We start from the raw sequence: 24,615 nt of genomic DNA on the forward strand, positions 1-24,615 counted from the left end.
AGTCTACTGGGAAAACATTCATCATCAACTGAAGTTACAGAAAAGCTAATTAAAACATGGTGCGAGTGGCGCAACTGTATGAGTGACTGGCAGAAGAGAAAAGTTAAGAATCTACAATACATTAAAAGCCCCATACACTTCCATAAACATGAGTTAGTGGGACAACACACAAAACACCAGAGAAACTAAGACCGCTCAGAAGTGGCTCTGCATAAGGAAAATACTCCCTAAACTGATTATTATTGCTAGGGAAGAGGAACTGGGATTTTCTAAAATCCAATATTTACAGCCAGATGGTTCTTGGAAGGTGTACAGCTCTGCTACCCTATCTGCCTTTGGCACAGTTTTTAGACCTTATGAGAAACAGAGTTAGAAGCCAGGTACACTTTATAACATTTTTAAAGCCTAATATGTATATTGATCTCTGTTTGATCATTTGTTACTGATTTGAAACTGATGATCAATTCATATTACAGCCACTTATCCTCTCAACAAATTTATTACTATAGCTCCAATAAAACATCAACAGTGTCTTCAAACAAGCAAAATAATGATAAATCTCCGCTATTTCAGTTAAGAAGGGAAATACATCATTTTTATTTTTCATGTTATGAGGGGAGAGCATGTGTTGAAGAAACAAACACATCCACCTGTAGATATTTCTTTTTATTTATTTATTTTTTTAAACTTGTTCAGAAGTTCTCATTCTTATTTTACTTAGAAATGCACTCCATAAATTCAGACTAAGAAGGACACTGTCTTGTCACTGTTCTAGCTGAAAGCAGCTGCCTGAAATGTTATGACAGCGGGAAAATTTACCCATGAGAATTCTTTGAGAGGCCTTTGAGAAGGAATACGAGGGTGAAAGCATTGGAGAGAACATTAATCTGATGTATAATCATAAGCAAAGAAAGAACATTTTTAAGTCCAAACACTCCTAAACAGAGAAGCATCTCTTATGCTATACGCTTCAACAGGATAAATTGCAAGACACTTCGCAAACTTGAAATCAAATGCTTAGGTTCTCACATAGAACTGAAAACAATGCCTTACCTTGCCCCGAATTATATATTGCTTTCACAGATTTTTTCACCTTCTGTAGTGCAGTTCTGTCTTGATCCAATGCCTACAATAACAAGAAATAAACAAACTTTAAATATTTACTTCATTGATCAACAGAATACACTGTAACATTTAAAAAGAAACCCACAGAGTAAGTAGTTTCACAGGCTGGGAAAAACTGCAGATACAACATATTCAGCCTACAGGGAGGTCCAAGGTCATTCAACCCCTTCAAGATGAATTAAAGAGCTGAACTGAAAATGCTCTGAAGGCAGAGTAGAGCAGTAGTGACAGTGCTAAAACACTATTCTAGTTTTCAAGGGACAAAGCATTTATTCAAATTGTAATATAGTTTGAAAAAACCACCAAGAAATAGTTAGTAGATGCTTCTACTATAGCCCTATAGTTTCTACTACAACCAAATTGCTTGTTAACATCTATGGTTTTCCCATAGTAAGTCTTCCAACTATAGACACAGATTATCACACTAACCTCTTGCCCCAAACTCCACAACAGAATTTTATGAAGACAAAAGATGAAAAGTAGCAGATAAAACCAAAAAGACCAAGATCTGATTTTGTGCAACACAATGTGACTGAAAGGAAATATTTAAAATCCAGAAGAAAATGGTATTAAGTAATGATGAATTTAGGATTAGATTTCTAGATACTTTCTTTTTTAAGCAACATAACTTCTCCCCACCCACTCTCAATCTGGTGTAAGAAATCAAATTAACGTGAGAAAGAACTATTATGATAAAGCAAAATATAAAATCAAAGTAAACATTAGTCTAGACTTGTGGAATTAAGAACCTTAAAAGCCACATACTGGTACTGTGTGCAGTGATCCAGTTAATTTTGATTTAAGTGTGTTTTGGATATTCTGCATGCTTAACATGTTGTACACGGTTCCCTGCTATCCATGGAGAACATACATAGAAACGTTTAAATTATTTCCTATATTTTTCCCCATTTAGATCATAGGCAATTTCCCATCACATAAGTAATGCTAGATCAATAATCTCAAGTTTTAACGAAGCTGGCAGTGTTTGCCATATTATATTCATGTTCAAATCACTGAAGATTGGAGAACTTATACTCAGAGTGACTGTCAGGATAGCAGCCCAGCTGAGCCTGTTAGCTGTTGTAGACCACAAAGTTCAAGTTGCAGAGACCCTCGGGTAGCCATTTTATCCAAACAGCTTGCATCTCCTGTTGTCTGATATCTGAAGACTGGCAGACCAAGGCAGAATGGCAGCTACTCCTACAGCAGAGCGTACCTCATCAGAGAGGTCATCACCAGCAACACTATGAGTGAAAACTTCACCAATAAGTAGAGCTTTTACTGTCAAAGCTGAGATGATTGAACTCTGTTGCACTGGGTATTAAGAAGCTCCAAAAAGCCTGGAGCAGGAGCTCCAGGACAACTAGAGTGTTAAGCACTGGAGATGGTCATACATGAGGGTACCGCTCCTAGGTAAGTTCAAAACGCTGAGTGTTTCGGTGTACGCACACTTACAGTAGGAAAACATATAGAGAGAAACCAATTAATATATAATAGTTCTATTTTGCAGTGGCTCAATTTTAACCAAGCGAAACATTATAGTTCAACAATACATTAAAGTCTGTAACAAAAGAAAAACGTAGTGTTTCTGTTCTTTAACTGAAAACCACCACATTCTCAGATTACACAATCACTTCTATGGTAGCTAAAACTAGCAAGTTTGGAACCACAGAATTTATATAAGTGCTTTCTAATACTATTTACCTTTAGTTTTTCTTTTCAGCAGAACACTGGATTCAAATATTCAGTACTGCAAATATAATTTCTTTTGCTCCCCAATAAAACAGTGGATTTTACTTGACTTTCATCTTGACAGAGTTAAAATTTTTAAACTTAATAAAATATTAAGAACTCTGTGTTCCTTTTCAAGACAGTGCACAGAAGGTGATTCTCCTCAGATTCCTCTGCAAATGCTGTCAAAAGCTTTTGCTTCTGCCTGCATGCTATGCCAGACAGTTGTTATCATACATTTCCACTGAAGTTCTCTCCACCTTCAATGACCAGAAAAAAAAAAAAAAATTCACTTGTCTACTCAGAACTTGAATGCAGGATAGTATAAGAATTTGAAACCAATATTTTGGAAAAAAAGACAACGTTAACATTGATGAGATTCAGAGATAAAACTTTGTACTAAATTCTAATATTGAAGCAAACTGGACACTCAGGAGGAAAAAACAAATGCAACAACTCCAAGAAAGATGGTACTTGTTCCTAAAGATATCAATCTAGAAGACTGGGACAAATAGACTAGAAAAATCTTCAAAATTGGATTTGATATAGAGTTAAATTTAATCACTAATATGGGAGCAGGAGGGAAGGGAACATTCATTATTTTAAGAGAGCAATCACTGAGCAAAGCAATATACAGAGATGACATCTACTGCCTGAAGGAGCCAGTGATCTAAGTCAGAATGACATCACAGGTCAATTTTGTATTTTTTATATTTGCAAATACAATCTTTACTTTACATGAACTGGTTCTTCTTAGTCCAAAACTCTCTAAATAAAACAAATCCATGCACATTTACAACGGTATACCAGGGCAGAATGTAAAATGCCTACCGCAGCAGGAACCCAACCCTAGGTAGGATTCTAGCTACACAAAAACTGTTATCTAGGGGTTTTTAGGTGGTTTTGAGTGGGGGTATTTTTGGTTGGTTAGTTTTGTTTTGTTTGTTTTATATAACTGTAGGGAGTTTGTTTCCAAATATATTACATGAGTCTTGAATGTCTTCTGCTATCAATTTTTAGCTGCACTCTGCTGCAAAGGAAGCAAGCTGCACTCAATGCTCAATTCAATTATTATTCCAGAGTAATGTTACCTTTTACGTATGTTAAACTAGACGGGAACAGCCTTGCTTTCCCCAGTTAGGTGAAAGCATGCTTCTGCAGTATCCATTAATTTTATTTTCCAGCATTTAGAATAAAAAATATTTTTACTCCCCATCTTAGAAAACACAAAACTTCCAGTAACAATTACATACAATTCTATTACTGAAAACTACAATGTCTTGGAGAACCAAGGAGTCTCTGTGACAATATCTAGGTATTCAGATGCTCTCCTTCCTACCTTCCTACGTACTAAACTCTTCCTCATCACCACCTATTCCTGGAAAAGGCTTCTTTCTTCATTTCTGTGATACCACCTCCCAGGAGGTGTTTTTAACTTCCCTGGGAGAATGTTTTCTTACCCCCTTATGCATTCTGAAAAGACAGATAATTTACTAAAGGTACCTGCAACACAGATTTGCTACTTCCTAGGCTGAACAAAGCTTTATCTTGAAAACAGTCATCTTGGAGGCAACCTCTATCTTTATTCGAAATAATGTAAAATTAGTGTTCACAAAAAACCCCTGAGACATATTGGCAAAGAAACGAAGAAAAAAAAAAAGGCACCATATTTAGTCTGCTTATATAAAATTAAACAAGGAAAGCTCCTTGCTCCTCATACTCAGCAGATTTTCTATGCATGATCTCTGACATATACCCTGTCGAGTTTTCATATTCCTGCATTCCCTTATATTGAAGCTTATGCTCAAGAAGAAAACCTCCTGATCACGCAAGATCAGCTCTTCTAACTAATCAGTTTGGAATCCCCCAGACAGTCACCCCAGATTTAATTTCTCCTTTCTGCTAAAATTTAGCTACTTTGAACCTAGCCTGCAATTTCAAACCACCAACCTAGTACAAACCTGTACTAGTGAAGAAAGTAGTGTCTCTCCTTCCTCATGCCAGAACACTCATGTTGGCTACACTGTGATCCAGTTCAGGAGCTGCTGTGGTGACCCGAGCTCCATGAAAACCAGGGGCTCCTTTTGAGCACTATGGATTTAGCTCACCTTCCTACAGCTACCATTTCACATTCAGAAGCAAGACTTTTCACAGCACCCTCCCTTTTAAGATGTATGTTTACTGGTAGCTATTCATACCAATATAAAAATTGGAAAACTTGTCCACCTGAGGAAACTAAATCAAATTAATTTTGGGGTGGAGGGAAGGTGAGTCCTCCCAATGGATCCTTTCGCTGGTGTAGATCACTGGGTAGCTCCACATACACTTTTACCAGCATAACACAGCACACAAGTCAGTACCAGGTCAGAGTAGGTGTATGCTGACATCCCATAATCTATACCACAGTCCTCTTTGCTAGATGAGGCAGAGCCGTGCACTGCTGTTCACACAGACAGACACGGCTTTTGCCTGTCTTCAACCCTCTAGAACCTGATCTCTTGTCACTAAAGTGTATTTCTATTTTTGGGCCATGCTCTGTTATAATAGCTACTAAATTTTAAACCAGAGATTATACTACCGTGCAGTGTGTGAAGTCCTAGATTCTGGATTGTGATCTATCTTTGATGTACTAAAAACTGCCAAACTCACATTTAGATAGACCAGTTATTGCTTCTTCACAAAAAAAAAAAAAAGACAAGGTTCTATAGATACATATATATATATTTGTGTGCATGTGTGTGTGTAGATACTAGTATGTATATATTTGTATGCATGTGTGTGTATGTAAAAGTCTATATACTGGAGATCATACTTAAGAATATTTGATGTACTTATCCCTAACAAACATGAAAAGCATGGTTTGAGCAACTAAAAAAACCACCTTCCTTTCTTGACTGATGTAAAACTACTATTACAGAAACTCTAGAAATCGGCATCATCCCGGGGGCATACATTTGCACAGAGGATGCTACGGCCACTTCAGCCCACTATATCTACTACAATATCAAACAAGTTTTATGCACCTTGCAAACCTTTACAATTTGAAGAGAAAAAAGCCCCACTGATTTCTGTTTCAGCCTTACAATAATAAAAAAAGAAGAGTGGCTCAAGACACTGACAATCACATTAATATTTCAGCATACATTATTAATCCCTTCAAGTAGATTATTATCCAGAGGAGATGCATTTTTCCAACTGGAACAAACGGCTCATCCTCATATCAGAGGAGGTTTAGAATTTCACTCCATTTGTAGGAGGTTTGCCCTAAAAAATGCCATATCTTACCACTACGAAAACCCACCCACAAAAATGATATACCAAACCAGAAGCGTTTTAAACAATTACAAGATTTTGCACAAGACAAACCTGTGACAGAAGCATGAAGTCTATTAGAGCATGCACAATCTATGCACTCATGACAAAAACCTCTCCATGTATTAAGAAATTATTTTCATATATTATGAAAACAATCCATGTGAAGTATAAAATATTTGAGGTTATACACACAAATGGGCATAATGAATACTTAGTAGTCACATGCATGTGTTGTCAGATACAAGATTAATTATTTCATGGAAAATACATGGATGATATATTGGATTCAAGGGACTAAAAGTACTAAGTCACTTATCAATTTACACACTACTCTAACCCCGGCACAGAAGTGACTGACAGTTACTATTGTTTGTACTAGAAAATACGCTTGCCGCCTGCTCAAGTCCCAGTTACAATATCCATATAACAAAGTAGAACAATGGCACTTTACAAAGTTATGGCTGTTCAGCACCAGTATCACTTTTCTTCCCAATAAAATCCAAACTTTATCAGATGGATAATAAATGCAGACTAGACAGGTTAATAAGTTATTATATGCCACTGAAATTGCAACAAGAAAAAAAAACCCATAATTTCCTCAGTGAAATATAACCAAAAGAGAAGGTAAGAGTTGAGTGTTGGTCTCCCGTAGCTTACCCACTCAGAAATGAGCAGACTACCAAACTCACTTAATTCTGTACACGAAGAAGTGATTCAAACCACCCTTCCTGTCCTTCTCTCTCCACTCAGTTTGTACTGGCCCTACCAGTCACCAGTATAAAGTCTGTTTCAAACTGTTGGTCTCAGCATGTGTCTATATAACAAAAATAGGGGAGTGATTAAAAATTTTCTAGAGACACTTAATCACTTTGTGTAAAAGATGGATATAGACAGGCACAGTTTGAACTTGTCCTGAATTACTTAAAAATCCAAAGGGTCCAAATGAGAGAAAGTAAAAAACCCCACATCGACAAACATTTATCACTGTAATAACTGCTACCAACGTCATTTAGTACACCATCATTTACCAGCTACTCCCAAAATAACACCAATTAAAAGATAAGATACTTTAAAAAAAAATTTGTGATTCCCCTGAAAATTGAAACTTCAAGTCTTTAACCATAAACTAATGAAAATAGCATCAGTAATCAAATTTAGGAAATACATTTTTCCAGAAAATAATATTTGAGGTAATGCCAAAGCTTAACAGAGATCCCATCAGCTGAACTTCCCTCACATCTCCTGCTGTTAGTTACATGGCCTGACGCAACGCAACAGCCTCTCTCCAAACCAGCATACATGAGAAAAATCATCAGCCCTTCAGTGCTGTAAAAGTCACGTTAGATGAGCAAGCTCATATGTGTAGTCTCTAAAAAGACTTTAAAAAATAATAGTCAATAAATTATTCAAGTATTAGTCAAATGGCAGCACAATAGATACTGCTAGTAAAATCTCTCTCTATAAAAAATACAGTACTGCTAAATTGCAATTTGTTTTGACAATTGATCTTTGGATCCCTCTTTGCAACCACACTCCTACCCAGAAGCTTTTTCTGCGAGTGCATGAATGCAGATACTAATTGCTATCTATGTATGATTACAGATAAAACGAAGTTATAGCATCACGTTTTTCCTAATGAGCATGGAACTGATATTTGATCTTGATCATGCTCTGATACATTTGGGAATATTTAACAATATTTTGGGCAGTTCCTCCCTTTAAGTTCTCAGTTGAGTTACAGAAATATTAATGTGTCTAGCTCATTTTGTGCACAAGGTACTTTTAGAGATAGTGAAAAATAAAACAATGAGATTTGTTCCCAGATATGACGATGACACAGATCAGATTCATTTTCTAACTTCTGTTGTGTAGGAGATACTGAAAAAAACACAACTAGTGACAGCACTTGAAAACATCCCGTGACACATAAAAAATTTTCCCCACAGGCACAGACTGTAAACCAGCTTCCACTGGGTAGAAACTAATCTTGGTAATAAATATCGAAGAATCACATAATGGTTTGGGTTGGAAGAGACCTTAAATGTCATCTAGTCCCATGGGCAGGGACACCTTCCACTAGACCAGGTTGCTCAAAGCCCCGTTCAACCTTACCTTGAACACTGCCAATGGATGGGGCATCCACAACTTCCCAGGGAACAGTGGGGCATCCACAACTACTTAGCGCCAATATTCTTGCCTTACTGGCAACAACATACCTTTAACTAGCAAAGACTGGTTGAACAGCTATCATTCACTATATCCAAACTCAATTCACTACACTAGTCAGCTTTACTACTGCCAATTAGAAACCACAGCAAAAACAGTGACCAGTTTTCCTATCATGGCAGCACACTTTTAACTATTTCTTACGCCAGCAGCAGAAAACACACACTAGCATGATTAAAGGGGTAAAATGTGGTTAAAGCTCAGAAAGCAGCAAACCCATAGCCAGCCCCATAGCTCCCGAAGATACCACAGTACAAGATTCCCAAGTTGCGCACACAGGTTTTGCTAGCGTTAAAGTTGCAGAGCACTAGCAAGTGATTGCACAGAACACAAATGTAAGAGTCTTCCTATATTATAAATGCTTCTCTCTTTAAAAATAAGTAGCACTGTTACACTCTACTTTTTAGCAAGTCATGGCATATTGTCAATTTTTTTCCCCTGAGTTAATCCTTCTTGTCCGCATTAGCAATCTACAAAGTATTGCTTTAAAAGCACAAAGGGAATTATCTTAAAAATCAAGAAATAGAAGCCTATTCTGTACCTGTGCTCTTGCAAAACCCTCCTTACACTTTTTTCAAAGTCCAGTGGAAATATATTACCTTGAGTGCCAGTATTGGCTACCAAATACTATCTTTCAAAATCTTCTTTTCCAGCATACAAATATACAGTCCCATAGAAATAGTATATAAACAAGATTTTAAATTTATTGAAGATACTTGTAATTTGAAAAACCAAATACACTATAAAGAGCCATTTTCATTTAACAAAAATCTAACCTAAAAAGCTTATATGCAAAAGACATAACAAAATACAATTCAAAACAGCCCAAAATAGAACAAGATTATTTATTTTCTAGAACAATAAAAAAATAAATACATCAGAAGACTGCAAATACTTGAGCTAAGGTCTTTCAAAAGGAAGCAAACTGAAGAGAAGACGGCATGCAAAGAACAAACGTAAATGCACTAAACAGACGTGCTAGCAGACATAGTTATTATAGAATCATAGAATGGTTTGGGTTGGAAGGGACATTAAAGATCATCTAGTTCCAACCCCCTGCCATGGGCAGGGACACCTTCCACTAGACCAGGCTGCTCAAAGCCCCATCCAGCCTGGCCTTGAACACTGCCAGGGATGGGACATCCACAACTTCTCTGGGCAACCTGTGCCAGTGCCTCACCACCCTCACAGTGAAGACTTATTAGAAAGAAATGTGATTCTTAGCAAACTGAATTGGAAAAAAAGCACAAAAGTCTCTGGATAATTGCTCCCCACCACCATATCTGACTGTAAATTTCAGCAACAGGAGAGCTCTTCAGCTGCTGCACCAGAGTTAAATACCACAGAATATTTTCCTCCCATGTTAACTCTTCCCTTTCTTCTTTTGAAACCACAAAATATTTTGCAGCATGCTCTGTATTTAAAGTGTTATCCCAGTAACTCACAGGCATTACCTAGGCAGGGAGGGAAGATACACTAGATCAGGATTGGTGAGTTACGGTTATTACCACCTTCTCAAGCAGCAAAATTTTTCAAATATTGTACACAGATTCCGTGAATGTTACAGAAGCTCAAAAGTGACACTCAGGGATAAATAATGTACTCCCTCACTCAGCCATTGCCAGCCTCACAGTGGTGTTGCAATTACACAGTACACTTACACCTCCTAGCTCTATAAATTTCAATCAGTATTGTTATTTGTCAATATCTGGTATCAGCTAGCCACAGAGATATGTATGACATCAGAAACATATTCATGGTAGACCAAGCTATTTCAAAATGTTACTACTACTATTACAAACCCATTTTTCTTTAAAAAATTGCTTCAACTGGGGGGGGGGCATGGTCCCTTTCTTGAGAACAGAAACAACCCATGCTCCTTCTCCTCCTAATCCCTGAAGAAACACTTAAATGTGAACATTGATGCATGACTGCAATATTCCATTTCAGAATTATTCCATTCAGAGCGAAAAAGCAGGTATATTAACACATTAAAATTGTTTTATGTAAAAAAAAAAAAGTAAAATTGAATTGTGGCTATTTGTTCCAAGCTGCAGATTTCAAGACTTTCATTAGGTTTTTTAAAAACAAAGAAAGGTATTTCCATTACAACATAGACCTTTAAGACTACTACAGCATTCTGGGACACTGCTTACAACTCAGTTTCCTTTTGTTATTGGAGAGGGCTATGATGACAGACTCAGTAAGACTTCATCTTACATCATGTTAAACCTGTAACCACTACCACTTACCATGAAATTCAGAGCTACACTTGGTAGACTCTCCTAGCTGGTCATCCATCTAATCCTTCTTACAGTAATGTACATTGACACTATAAGATAACAACAGGAGGGAGAATAACAACTAATCTAGAAACATTCTAGAAAATAAGCACACATTCAATTTTCTTTGTTTTTAAGGTCAGTTAAAAATGGAAATGAGAAGTTTTACAATGTACAACAGGAGTTGTGTTTCTAATCATCATAATTAGACTTTGGCTAGAGATGATTCACAAAATCCACAAGAGGGCTTTTGAGTCTCCCCTCAAGGAAGAAAAAAATAAAATCACAAGAGCATAATTTAGACATGAAGCATTAGAGGTAATTTTGAATTTCAATGTAATTTTCTTTGATACAAACATATTATCTGAACATATTTAATTCTGTGGGGAAAATTACAGAAAAGGAAATATGATAATCAGTATAGTCAATTTTAATACTTTAATAAAAGCCTTATCTAAAAACCTCTACTTTCTCCTACATTGTCTTTCATTTCTTTTGATCAACATGCAAAAATAGTTTTCTAATGTACATTTATGCTAAGATGTGCATTGCATCTTCACTGTGGTACAGAAAACAAACAGACCTCTAAAAGCAATACAGGCTGAAAAAACCCAACTCATAAATGTGTCATATATATTATATAATGATATATATGCTGTAATTAACAGAATAATTCTATGTACAACTTACAACCAGAGATCTGCTTTCTCAATATACAAGTAATACAGTGAAACAAGAAGGGATATCCAACCCAAAGCAAAGACCTATATTCTAGTTAGATTCTTAGGTTTATTTTGAAAACACTGGCACACATTATGGCCATTGGCAAACTGTTTAAGTCTAGAAAGGAACTTCTGGCTTATGTACAAATGCATAAGCTATAGCAATTAATCAAAGGTGAAAGAAAAGGATATACTAACAACACTGAAATCCTACAGTGTAAAGGTAACCTTAATTTGCCCGAACTGCATATATGACCTGGCAAAGTCATTGGGACAACACAGAAGCTACCACTTTCCCTTCCATAGGAAGGGCACTTTAAATACAGTGCTGATTTTAAAGGTTTTGTTTTAAAACCACAATGAAACTTAAAAGAATTTGGCAGTAATTTCCAGTGTTAGGAAACAGGATGAGCGCTTTGCAAGCAAACTGTTACTTACTTCACAGCATTTTTTTACCTGGTATTGTGTTGGTAAAAATAGTCCGATGCTATTTCTCTTTTACGACTGTATTAGAGAACAGACACCCTTACAGAGTATTCTATAAATTTTCTTAACAATATTAAGCTTCAGATATAATTTACAGCCAAGATCCTAAACACAGCTAAATTACACTGGTAACAACTTTCTTTAAAATACTTATAAATACTTTAAAATAAATATAGCTGCACTGTATGCCATTTAGAAAATGCAACTGACTTGTCTGATCACAGATTTAACTGAATATTTTTTAATATAAGTAAACCCACATTTATAACATAAGTATACAGTTCTGCTACTAGCTGAACAAATAACTGTTTTGTTAGGGAGTATTTAACTGCCAAAAAAAAAGTCCCAATTTTACAACACTTTTCAATTACATTGTTTAATCATTTTGGGACGCACTGTGAAGCGGCTTGTGCAAATTAGCAAAAAGTAGTAGAGTTTTCAGAAAGGGAAAAGTCTTAGGAATAAAGTGGAAGGTGACCGTTTGAGGACCTGGGGATTCTAAAGCATTCAAATCCCACAGATTCAAAAACAAAAAGTAGTCAAAGATAACGACTTCCCCATATATGCAGCACCTAAGTAGAAGGTTCAAATTCAGTGGAGGTAGAGAATACTGCGCACAGTCATCCTTCTCTGCCTCAAGCTAGGGCTTAAAACACTTTTGCTAACACTTGTGCTGGACTCCCAGGAATATACCCACACTGAATATCAACTAATTGTGCAACAAACTCTGCTCTACAAAATATTATTTCAGTGTATTTTTGTCAGATTAAACATAGGCTTTGTACATAACTCACATATAGTGATTCATAGACATAAGGGACCTTAAACACAGCAATGAGTGTTAACTTCTTGGAAATCAATATTCTTGTTCTACTAATGACAACACCAGTTTATTCAGTAACAGCCAGATTCTAGCAGCAGCTATTGACTTTTAGCTTATTTTGCTTGGAGACAAAAAGAAAAAAAAAAAACAAAACAGAAAAAAACCACCACAAACCTTCAAAATACTCAGCTTATCGTTTCCTTGTGATATTAGATATTATATGGAAAGTAGGTTTTCAGTCTGTTTACTCTTGTCTCCCCCTTTGGAAGAGGCATTCCTATGTCCATTCTTCAGACAACTACTACTTATTTAAGGGGATTTAAAAAACATGGGTCCCTAGACCTTGTCTTCTGCAAGCAGCAGCAAGGAAGGTAAAAGTAGAATCAGCTTCAATAATCATCAAATGGCATTTCCCAAAGGATTAGCTAAAATATAACTTAAAGCACTCGGGGCAAAACAAAGTTTGGAACTAACAGTTTTGCATACAGGAAGAATCAGAAAACACCAGGGAGAAGGAAAATATTGTCAGGTTTTGGATTTGTTTATTTAAACAGCAGTCTTGCAGCTGAAGAGCTATATATCACTTCAAAAGAGTACAGGTTGGCAATATTCTCCTCTAGAATAAGGAATATAATTTATGATTCAGGATCGAGAAAGGAATTTGGGAAAGCTAATGAAAACCAAGACTGCTACCACAGGGTAACAAGAGTGCATGGACAAAGCTGATCATAACCATGTAGCTTTTCATTCTTGTATAATATGTAAACAGAAAATATAGGTTACACTTAAACATAGGACAAAGCAATGGCATAATTTAAAACCCACCCAAAAGAGCAGTAATTACATAATAAAGTATATTTAATCAGAAACCAAGTTACTCATATTTTACTCCAATGTTTGGGTTTTTTTTTAACTACACCCCCCCCAAGCACAAAATTAAGACTAATACTAAAATCATTAATTTTCAGCATTTATCTTAAAGTTACCTTGGTTCTCAGAAACAATTTATTCATTCCAGCTCACTCCAAAAATTACATTAGCTAATCCTAATGGATGCAGCTAGTGCTTAAATAAAATTAACATGTCAACATCAGCCTTAAAGATACTCAAGAAGCTCACACAATTGACAAATGATTTTACATAAAAACTAGATACTAGAACAATAGTACATTAATAGGTTGCAGTATTTTAAAATAAGTAACGGCACAGTTGCTCTCACAAATTTGCAAAGAAGAAACTATGAACAGAACAAACTTGTAAATTTATGCAACAGCATACTCTCTTGACAAACACCCTTAGACTTAGATGATATAGGACATGACACAATATTATCACCAATAAATGTAGTACCTTTTCGTGAACACTTTTACTTAGCCAGAAAGATACTTTCTTCATTTTTACATTTCTGCAGCTTCTTCACTGTATTTTTTAATAAAAATTTAAAACCTCCAAGTCTAATTTTATTCAGCAGAGGCTTATGAATGAAGATGGGTTTTTCTCCTTTTCCTTAGGAAATAAACCACCGTTTCACTGCTTCAGATGTCTACAAAATACATTATAAGTCTTATAATATACGCTACATGTATGCGTATGGTTAAAATACCCTCTTTGGAATGCAGAATGAATGTATAGAAAAAATGGTGAGTAATATTGTGAAAATTTGGACAGGGAATATGGAATGCGATTGATCTTAACCTTCATTTAACCATTTCATATTCCAGCTGGTATATTATGGCCAGAAGCAAGAGGTCAACAGGCATCCCTGCAGGTTTCTGTGGAAAGCTAGAGTACTCAGTTGCTCCACAGGACCTGAAAGAGGTGGTTTTCCTGTTCCCCCTGCCAACAGCCATTCCCACTACTTCCTTTATACCAGCACACTCATGTTCAGAAAACCACAAAGTCAAGAAACTAGATCAGATGAAAATTGCCTTTTCTATTGCATTATGGCCAGCACAAGGGACAACTACACACATGGTGACGCTACCTCTTTCAAATGGATGCACAAATTTATAAGAGATTAAAATTGCCATGTGGCCATAACCTGAGGAGACAGATTATATTTAATATTTCAACTACATTAAAATCTGTCCCATCCCAGCTGCATCCCTTGCATTTCACTTACTTCTGATCCATGATGATACACTTTGCGACTGTAAAACTTGGATCCTCAGAAACCAACTCCATGAAAAAGCAGCAATATTCACACATGTAGGAGTTAAATTCAATTTTCTCCTTCACCAGCAGGGGTAACAGACTACAGATTTCCTTTTTTAATCTCACATTCTTTCTCTTGATTTTAAAATGGTTATATCCTTCAGAAACTCAGACAACTACTTAAACTACAGTAACTAACTGGAATTCTTTATGCCTTTTTCTCATGATCTTCACAAGTGCGTAAACCATTACTGAAGTATGGACTGAAGTTTTACATTTGCAGCTATAGAGAATTACTGCATTTGACAATACCAATCAAGCAAAACCTGAAAAGCACTTTATGTAACTTTCAGAGTGCTGTATTATTAACTCTCTAGTAACCCAGTTTAAATACCTCCTGCTACTTTTACAATACCATTTATCCCCTAACACCACACATCACTCCAAGCAAGCAGCACTTCCTCTCAGCATGCTTCTCACTCAGAAAGCATTATTTAGCAAAGGTGAATTTAGTTTTAAAGGCCAGAAGCTTGCCTTGATAGAGAACTAAACAGAAAGAAAACACTAAGTGATGCAACAGAAGTCGTAGGAAATTTGACAGTAGCTTTTCCAGAAATACTTCACCTTATATTTCCTTACACAGAGCAGCCCCTTCAAAAATTCCACCTATTCCTCCTTATTGCCCGAGACAGTAAGCGCAACCCTTCAGATCTCTGCAGCACAGCTACAGCAGGCACAAGCTGCATTTCTGGAGACAAGTGCATGGCAAGACAGAGCCCAAGCACCCTGCCTGACCTCACAAGGCCTATGAAATCCCAAATGGAAAAGAAGGGTGGATATCCAATCTATTCTGACACAAGGGGCAGAGGACTTTAAACAAACCAGCGGGTAGCAAAGTCAAAATAAAAAAAATTAAAAATGGAAAAGCATAGTGCACCACATATGGTAAGCTGTGGAACTCCTTATGGATCCTAAAATTTTATATACTTAAAAAAAAAGGAAGAAAGAAAAAGGGGATAAAGTCATGGAGGAGAAATTCAGCATAGCCATTAAATATAAATTTAACACCTTTGTTCTGCCATACTCTGAGCTGCAAGTTACTGGAGAAGGTATCCCTACATCTCTGCCATTTTCCTACACTCTTCTCTTGTCATCTGCTGTTGGCGACATCAGAAAAGATCCTAGGCTTTCATCAACTTCTGGACTATCCCAGCACAGCTGTTCTTCCACTCGCTAATGGTATTTCTGTTATGTAAGCTGCAACAAGAAGGAATTCACCAGTAGATAACCATATATGCACAATATCAAGCAACAGACAAATCTCAGTAAAACACAGAGAAAAAAACAAAAAGCCTGTAGCAAGCTAGGACAATTTTTCCTCTTCCTTTATATGGCTTTTGTTTTCTTCAGATCTGAATATCAGCTATCATTGTAAAACCCCCCAAAACTATTTACATATGGAAAGGGGAAGATTTTCTGAAAGGTTTAGCAGTAATTAAGTAGTAAGATATTAACTGAACAATTATGTTCACTGGACCAATGAAACATTTCATACATTTTGGGTTTTAAATGCACATAGCCCTTAGACATTAGTCCAAATTTCACAAATTATATTGATGTGCTCTAGTAAAATCAAATTATTAAACTTAAAACAAAATAAACAATTTGTTCAAATTTCCATTGTATATTTTACAGTACATCCTAAAAGAGAACGAAAGCTGATTGTTTAACGTATAGATTGGATAATGTTTGTTTTTACAGTCATAGAAAAAGAAAAGCTGTGATTTATTGCCAGTCTTAACAAGGACAGCTGTTTGATATTGTATCTTTTGCCCTAAACCCACTAAGAGTGAAAGTCAATTGACTTCTTTATATTATTCCAGAATATCCAGTCTTTATGCAGTGAATGGAAACTTACTGAACTAATGCACCTAATTGAAACACTGAAAGTATAGAAAGTCTCATCAGAAGGCCATTTTGTTTTGACAAAACCCATAATCCTTTACAGAAGAAATGAACTGACTGTTACTAAGCTAGCTCCTAGCCTTTTAAGCATAATGTTTTTAATATAGATTTTCTTTATTCATATATTGTTTTGGAAAGGATCTTGGTGCATCAGACACTGAAAAAAAGCACCATGATGAGTTCAGCCCTTTACTGATCTCCTTACCAATGAGGATAACAAGGTATGCTGCATTTGAGAAGTATCTACCTTGACGCAGAATACTTTGACAAAAAAAAAAAAAAATTAGAATTTATTGGTGAACATCTACCAGGCAAATTACAACAAAATCCCAGTATACATCATCACAGGTTTGGATTAAATTGAGGGTAGGGAAAATAGAAATGGTAAAAGACACGGCAGTGATGCTGCCTTTAAGTCAGAAACTCTTTGGTTCAATCGCAACACCTTTTATGGAACTCCAGCTCAAAATATCCCTGTTCATAAACCGGTGGAACAACATATCAAGACAAATATCACTGCATACTGTTTCTACACTCTTTCCATAAGCACCTATTTCTCACCTTAGTTAGAGAAAGCTATGGGCCGAGCAAGCAAATTTACTTACATACCCACGACCATAAACCTTTCCTTGTGAATTCACAAGAGAATATTGTAGGATTGTATTTTTTTTGTCTTGGCTTATTACAAGTCACCAGTAGGCAGCTAGAACAGAGTAAATCCTACACCTGGCAACTGCAGTCTTTCAAAGCTTTCATGAACGTCGCATTGTTTGGCTCTCTGGAAGCTAGTACTGCACAGAATGCTAAGGGCTGTATTTGAGCAGGGCTGAAGGCAGGACACAAATAGAACGGAGCATTAGAAAAGGAAGCTGTGTGCAATGATGCAAAAAATCCTATTGCTGCTTTGTATTCTGCCTGAATACGAGGAAGAAAGTAAGAAAACCTCCAGCTTATTCACATGAGGAGTATAAATAGAAGATTCAGTAAAGAACTATTTTTCTAAGTGTTCACTTTTGGAACATATTCAAACTCTAGTTATACACTGAATAATCATAAAAGGCAACACTTGTTAATCACAAAATTGGAGCGCTCCAAAATTTGGAAATAGACTGATTTAATGCCAACGTTACATACAGTTTGTGTAATGTAGACAAATAGAAACCATAGTTAAAGACATATAATACAGGAGGTGATGGCAACTGTAGATAACTGTCTCCCACAGTAGATGTGATTGTATGGTACATTTCACAATAGTTACACAAACATCAAAGACAGAGCTTGAGGACCATAAACAAGGGATTATTTTACAGACATTCAACTGACAAAGTCATAGGCACTGAGGAAAAAACTGGTGTTAAGGAAATAATATAGTGAAGCAAAATAAGCAGCACAGTGGAAAAGCATTTAAAAATATACCACAAGAAGGAAAAGATGAAGCAGAGTTGCAATCTTTTCAAGGGGTATATATTACTCGCAGCTTCCTCGTCAGGATGGTGCACAAAAACAAGCCTCCCTAGAGAGTGTGGGAAGCAAACTCCTCCTAGGTGAAGCTTTACTGTTGCTTAAAGGAGGAAAAGCAAACAAACAATTCACACCAGATATATCTGTGCTGCTCCGTAAAATAAAGATCATATCTATAGCCACAAGTAGAGCACAATATTAGGACAGGATCTGTAAAACAAAATATATTTTATCCACATAAGGTGCATTTCAGACACGTTTACTCCAGACCAGATCTAAACAGCTCTGTGCACTGAATGCCCAGTAGCAGTTGGGAGTGCATCTTCCAGTTTATTTTCATCCCAAACTAAGCCAGTTTTGTCTACTATAAAACTGCTCGATGACATGAGATGACATGATTATTATGGCATAATAAGAGGGATAATTAGGAAATTCACTTCAAAACAACACTCACGCTCCAAACTAGAACAAAGCAGAGAGTGCTGAAAATTGCGACCACTATCAAAGATTTCTTGTTTCAGATGAGTCTGATTTTCAGAAGGCAATAGTTAGACTACCATATGCTTACTCATCCTGCAGTTCTTTAAATTTGTGCTCATTTCTATCCAAAGTTGTATTCATTCATTATTCCTTGAAAGCGGGAACCATGGGTTACAGATCATGCAGTGAAGGGCAGCTATCACTAGGCTACTATAGGAAGAAGCAAGAAGCCCTCTTGATATTAGGTATGATCTTCAGAGGGCTTCAACAAAAAAAAAAAAATCTAAAGTCAGAAGTGATACTTGTTACATCTCAATAAAGATTTGCTATCTTTAGACATACAATGTGGTAAATAAACCTCTTTTGAATAAAAATCTATAAAAAGACTCATTGCCATGTTGGATATATCCCAAATGTTTACCTTGCACTATTTTTAGCCACACCCAAAAGAAAGCAGACAAAAAAAGACAACCATACACACAAACTCCATCCAAATGGGTTATGGGTTGCTGATTCCAGTAGCTTGATGAACGTGATGTTCCACATTCCTCGTCCAGCCGGTACCAAGGTTGAGCACCTATTTCCAGCAGATACACACAGCATGAAGGGCTCCTCATGCCAGTCTCCACTATGGCTGACCAGGACAAACATAGAGACATACACATGCAAACAGGTCTCTCAACCAGCCTTGAGACCTTACCGTGTCTTTGGTAGTTGGCTTGGACCTGCTGGTCCCTCTAGCAGCGAACTGGCAGACCTTCTGTTCTCTCAGTCTCTCCCAGACTTATGGCTGCTTCAGTACCTGGCTCCCAAGCATCTTACCTACTCACCAGCCTAATAATAGTCCTGCTTAATGTTGTACACTGACATACCTAACCACACAGTTTGCATGCACTCCAGTTGCTGGCACTCGAAGGCACGCAGGCCCCTATGACCCAATGGTCCGACTGCAGCTGCACTTAACACTCCATGTATAAACATGCATATAGAAGAGAGCCCCCTCAACCAGGAAAATAGGACTAGCCCCTTTATGACCCTATCCTTCTGTTTTCCTATGCTTGTTCCTCCCCAAACCACCTCAAATCCTCCTTTACCCTGCCTTTGGTCCTTCCTCTAAACATTTCATAAGAAGTCCTGAACAATTCCATGATGCTCTTCCTCCCCATGCCATAATGAGTCTCATGGAGCTGATCACCTTCCTGTGGCAAACTCAGGAAGTGCCAGGTCAGGGTGCTCCATTTCTCAGATAATTAGGATTTCCCCACCTGTCACCATTCCACTGTGTTCCTTTGTGTTTGTGGAGATGAGCCTTTTATCACACAACCTAACTTCTCCCCCCACTTAAAAGTAAAGCCAGAGAGGATTGCACCATTGTACACAAGCCAGGCAGGATTGTACCACTGAACGCTTTGTACCTCAAGATACTCAGGAGTTAAGGTGTTGTGATATGAAAAAATTATTTTTTATAAAATTTATTTTAAAGCCTGCAAATCAAATCAGACACGTACTAGGACATACATGCCATTCCCTATCCCCTAAAAAAAAATTAAGAGAAGAAATTAATTTGCAATGGCAATAAGGACTTGCCTTGACCAATTAATGACAACTTCCCCATAGATGGTATAGTCTAACAATTTAAAAAAAAAAAATTAAGTCAAATCGTCAGCTTCAGCAAAGGTTAAAGTATTCTTACTTATATTACCAAAGTGCCCAAGCATAAGCCAAGCTCCTTTGGGGTAATAACTCTGCAAGTGCCGAAAAAGCCTCTGATCTGACAGAGGCAACACATGAAAGAAAATGAATATGCTTTCTTACACAAAGGAGCAGTACAACAAGACAGCACTTGATAGCATGAACAGACAGCAGTCTTTTCAAGTTTCTACTGACATCATGAAAGAGAGATATGTAACATCTGAGCACGCTCATAGGGAGTCCCTAGCAAGCAGAAGAGGTATCACAGAAGTCAAAGAAACTCCCTTTAAGTTTACAAGCAAATGAGCACAGAAGGCCAGAGTCAAGGACAGATGCAAGTGGAAGACAGCAAGAAAGAGACAACAGGTTAAGAAAAAGTGGAAAGCTGTAAGGTTACTCCTCCCCACAAAGAAACCAAACAGCTGAAGGTGTATATACAAGCCACCACTGCTATTTTAGAGGAATCACAAGACAACCACTTCCCATGAGAACAATCTTCAAGATAGCACACGTTCTTCAGCTGTATCCCAGAGATCAATGGATTCGTCAAGGACTGGAGATAAAAAACCCCACATAAAAATCTCTGGAAAAGCAGAGAATCTCACTCTAATCAAGTTCAAACCTTGGCAAGATCCACAAGCTCCAAGATGCTGCATTTCATGCACCTCTGAAAGTGCCATGGTTTCTCGATGTCTGCCTTGCTGCATGTTGTTAAAAATATACCCCCTTTGGTAATATTTGTTTTAACTTACTGATCTAAAAGATCTACAGCCCACTTAGATAATACTTCGTGTCCTTTTCTCTGCCTGCTGTTAAGGTTCTCTGGGCTCCTCTCTTTTCTGAATCCTTATTGTGTTTGTCTAAGCTCACCCAGCATGCCTAGTCTTTCTTCCAGCTAGTCTCTTCCTCTTACCACTTTCACTTTGAGTTTCATGGCTTTTTTCCTCAAGTCTCCACTATTCCCATTCTCTCTTTTTCTTTGTCAATCAATCAGTGCCTCACAGATAGCTTACAAATCACATTTAGCTACAATTGTTCTGGCTAAGAGCTCAGTAAAAGTTCACTTCTTTCCAAAGTTCACGTCTTTCCAAAAAAATACTAATTCCACTACCTACCCAAACATCTAACAGACAAGTAACACATTTTAACACACTTTCAAGGTAACTGCAAAACAGCCAAAGAGCACATCACATACTCACAGACTAACCAAACAGTTAAGTGAATTCATAGATTAACCGAGCACAAATTTAGAACAAATGAATATGACAAAATACAAGCCTAAAAAACATGCAGTCAGAAAAAAGTCACCATACCCAAGGTGCTTGTTATAGCCACTACTAAATAAAATGGAAAAATGCAGAATTTCTTTAATTTTTCAAATTTTAGTCAAGAAATGGTTTCGCAGTTAGAAAACCCAAATCCATACTGCTGTTGCGCCTTCCACCTGCACGTGGCAGAACAAAATTTGCAGCCCAGGGCTAGAAGACAGGCAGGACTGTACCACTCAGTCCACAAACCACTCAGGCTCATGAAGAGAGAGCACCTTCAACTGGTCACAGTGCCTGATCCTGAAAGAACAGATGCTACAGAAACTTTGCCTGTGAAACTTTGCAAAGTGGTGATTTAGGTTTTGGCCTGTAATTATGAGTTCCAGAACTTATTAGTTCACACTTACATGCTTCATACTGCTAATATTTACAACAAGACTTTTTTTTTAGTAACTAAGACATTTAAATTCCAAGGATTCTTTCAGACTGTTTATTACACTAAACTACCTTAAATTACTTTCACATGACAATAGGGTAAGACTCCATGGTCACTCAGGTAACAACACATGTTCAGCTGCTACAACTACTGTGTGCATGCTCTTAGATACAGGAACAGTAATATTAAAAAAAGAACTTCACTGCAACATCACTATTTCACAGCAATTAGTAGCAACTTTGCTCCTCTTCTCACTTGTTCCGTGAGGTTAAGAACTAAAACTTCCTGGGCAATTTGTGGTAGTATATAATTTTATTTTGGCTAGGATACTTAATTTATAAAGTGTTATTCCTATGACGAAGCATCACCGACTTCAGCTGAGCTCAAGTAATTCAGAGAATCCTCAGTCTTACAAGAAAGTAAGCCTTTGTATGATACAGCAGTATCTTCCAATCCCTACATGTGTCATTTAAAGTGAAGTAAGGTATCACAGACTCCTTGAGTTAAGTATGGGATTATAAGGTGTGTCTTGGGAATCTTGGGCGGGGAATAAAATAATCTCAGTTATATTCTAAGCGTTGTGAAACTGAAAGAAAAATCATACCAAAACAATTAGCTGGAGGTAGTTTTCTACTATAGGAAGGATATTCCAAAGATGCACTCGTGAAGCTACCATAGGATACTGTTCCAGTGTACCTTTCCAAAACTCATAGCTAAAAACCAAATACCTTGTGCACCTCTTAGTTTCACAGTTGAGTGGTACAACAGCTTATCTAAAGCCCCCAAAGTAAAGATTTTCCCCCCAGTTCTTACAATGCAAAACTCAGTGCTGGTTCTATTGTTGCAATGAATCCAAAGTACCTTCCTGCTTGGTAAGAGAACAGACAATATAAAAATTGACACTCCAAATTAAAACAGACTCTTACTAAAATACTTTGCATTTTCAGAAGATTAGAGTGGAAGGGACAGTCACATGGCATCCTGCCTTTTTGACTATGGAAACTTGTACAGACCCCTTATTCAAAAGCAAGGCTGTCAAAAACATACCACTATTTGAAATCAACTTCTCCCCTTAACATCTCATAGAACAGATGTCTTGGCAAGGTTGGCACTAAAAAAACCCCCAAGCTATTCAACCAGCTGCTTTGATTTTGTTATGCCTGAACAGTCACATGCTTAGTTGAGACCTCTATTCTGTTTATGCCTTGAGTCAGTATAAAGCTTTTTGTTGTTCATTAGCATGAGCAGCAGTTTTTTGAATTTCTTCTGATACAAAGAAACAAAACAAGTCCTGTAGAAATAATTCACCCAAATTAATAAAAACAAAGTCTTGAAAATCAGTAAGTTATTAGGAATGTATGAATGTCCATAGACCATACAATATAAGTTGGGTTCTTGTTTCCCAAACCTTAGATATCTAACTAACATACAGCATCTTAACAAGGAAAATGAAATTGAACCGTTAATAACTACCTCTGTGCATCCTCCTAGCCTGCAGCAAACACCACGTAGCTTAGACCACATTTTTACAGGTTACCTTCCATTAACAGCACTGCACAATCACTGCCACTACCTAACTTACAGGCCTTAACTGCATCTGCACCATAGATTACAAAGGAGTATTTCAACCAGAAAGCATGCTTTCCAAATCACCTAGCAGTTTCCAAGCAGCTCACTTGGTACTTTTTGAAAATAATATTTCTCCTAACAAGAGAGACACTAAAACATACATACCTTAAAGGTATCTTTTAGGCACTCCAAAGATGAAACATGATTGCCAGTTTGTAGCCCAATTGATCTAAACTGCTGGTAGAAGGGGATGAAAAACTAGCTGTCCAGTATTTTGCTTCGCCTGTAAATACTATTGTCTGAGCCGTCTTAAGTGTTCTCAACAAGAACACCACATCTGTGTGGTCTTAACATCAGGTAAGTCATCACTGGTACAATTACTATACTACTGAACTAAAAGCAGAAATTTTTCACTTAATACTGACATCAGTAAACATAAAGCAGTAATTTTTTTAACAGGTTGTGCTACAACGCATTCATCATAAATCACATCAAATAGGGAATATTTGCAACAAAATGTTTATTTACATACAATATTTATATTTCTTCTGAATTGTATATCTTATTATACATTAAAAATACCCTTAAAGTACATGAGAGAATTCTTGAATGAGTTATTCTTTTCCAAGAAGATGCTTTTATTACAGTTGTGTGAAAAAAATTGAATACACCTGACCCTGTGAGAACAACAACAATTACAGATGAAAGCAGTGGGGTTTTGTTTTGTTTTGCTTAACTACTCATTTCACAGCCCCCCTCATACTTGATAAGCAGTTATGGGTTACCGTCTACTGTTCTTGTAAGCTTAGGAAAAAAGCTGAAGGTCAGCAACCCCAAAAACTGTAGACCCCACTGTGGCTAGACTTAATTCAATGCCTGT

General features: G+C 36.9%; 1 protein-coding gene across 4 annotated transcripts in view; it reads right to left on the minus strand.

Moving 5' to 3' along the window:
* The window catches only part of ASAP1 (ArfGAP with SH3 domain, ankyrin repeat and PH domain 1), a 191,726-nt gene that overhangs the window by 81,705 nt on the left and 85,406 nt on the right, over positions 1-24,615 (minus strand). For all 4 annotated transcript variants that reach the window (XM_069780064.1, XM_069780066.1, XM_069780063.1 and 1 more), the window contains one exon: positions 1,054-1,126. In XM_069780064.1, the coding sequence (XP_069636165.1) occupies positions 1,054-1,126 (73 nt within the window). The remainder of the gene's footprint in view (positions 1-1,053; positions 1,127-24,615) is intronic.

The sequence above is a fragment of the Haliaeetus albicilla genome, chromosome 3, assembly GCF_947461875.1.
Source record: "Haliaeetus albicilla chromosome 3, bHalAlb1.1, whole genome shotgun sequence".
Lineage (NCBI taxonomy): Eukaryota > Metazoa > Chordata > Aves > Accipitriformes > Accipitridae > Haliaeetus > Haliaeetus albicilla.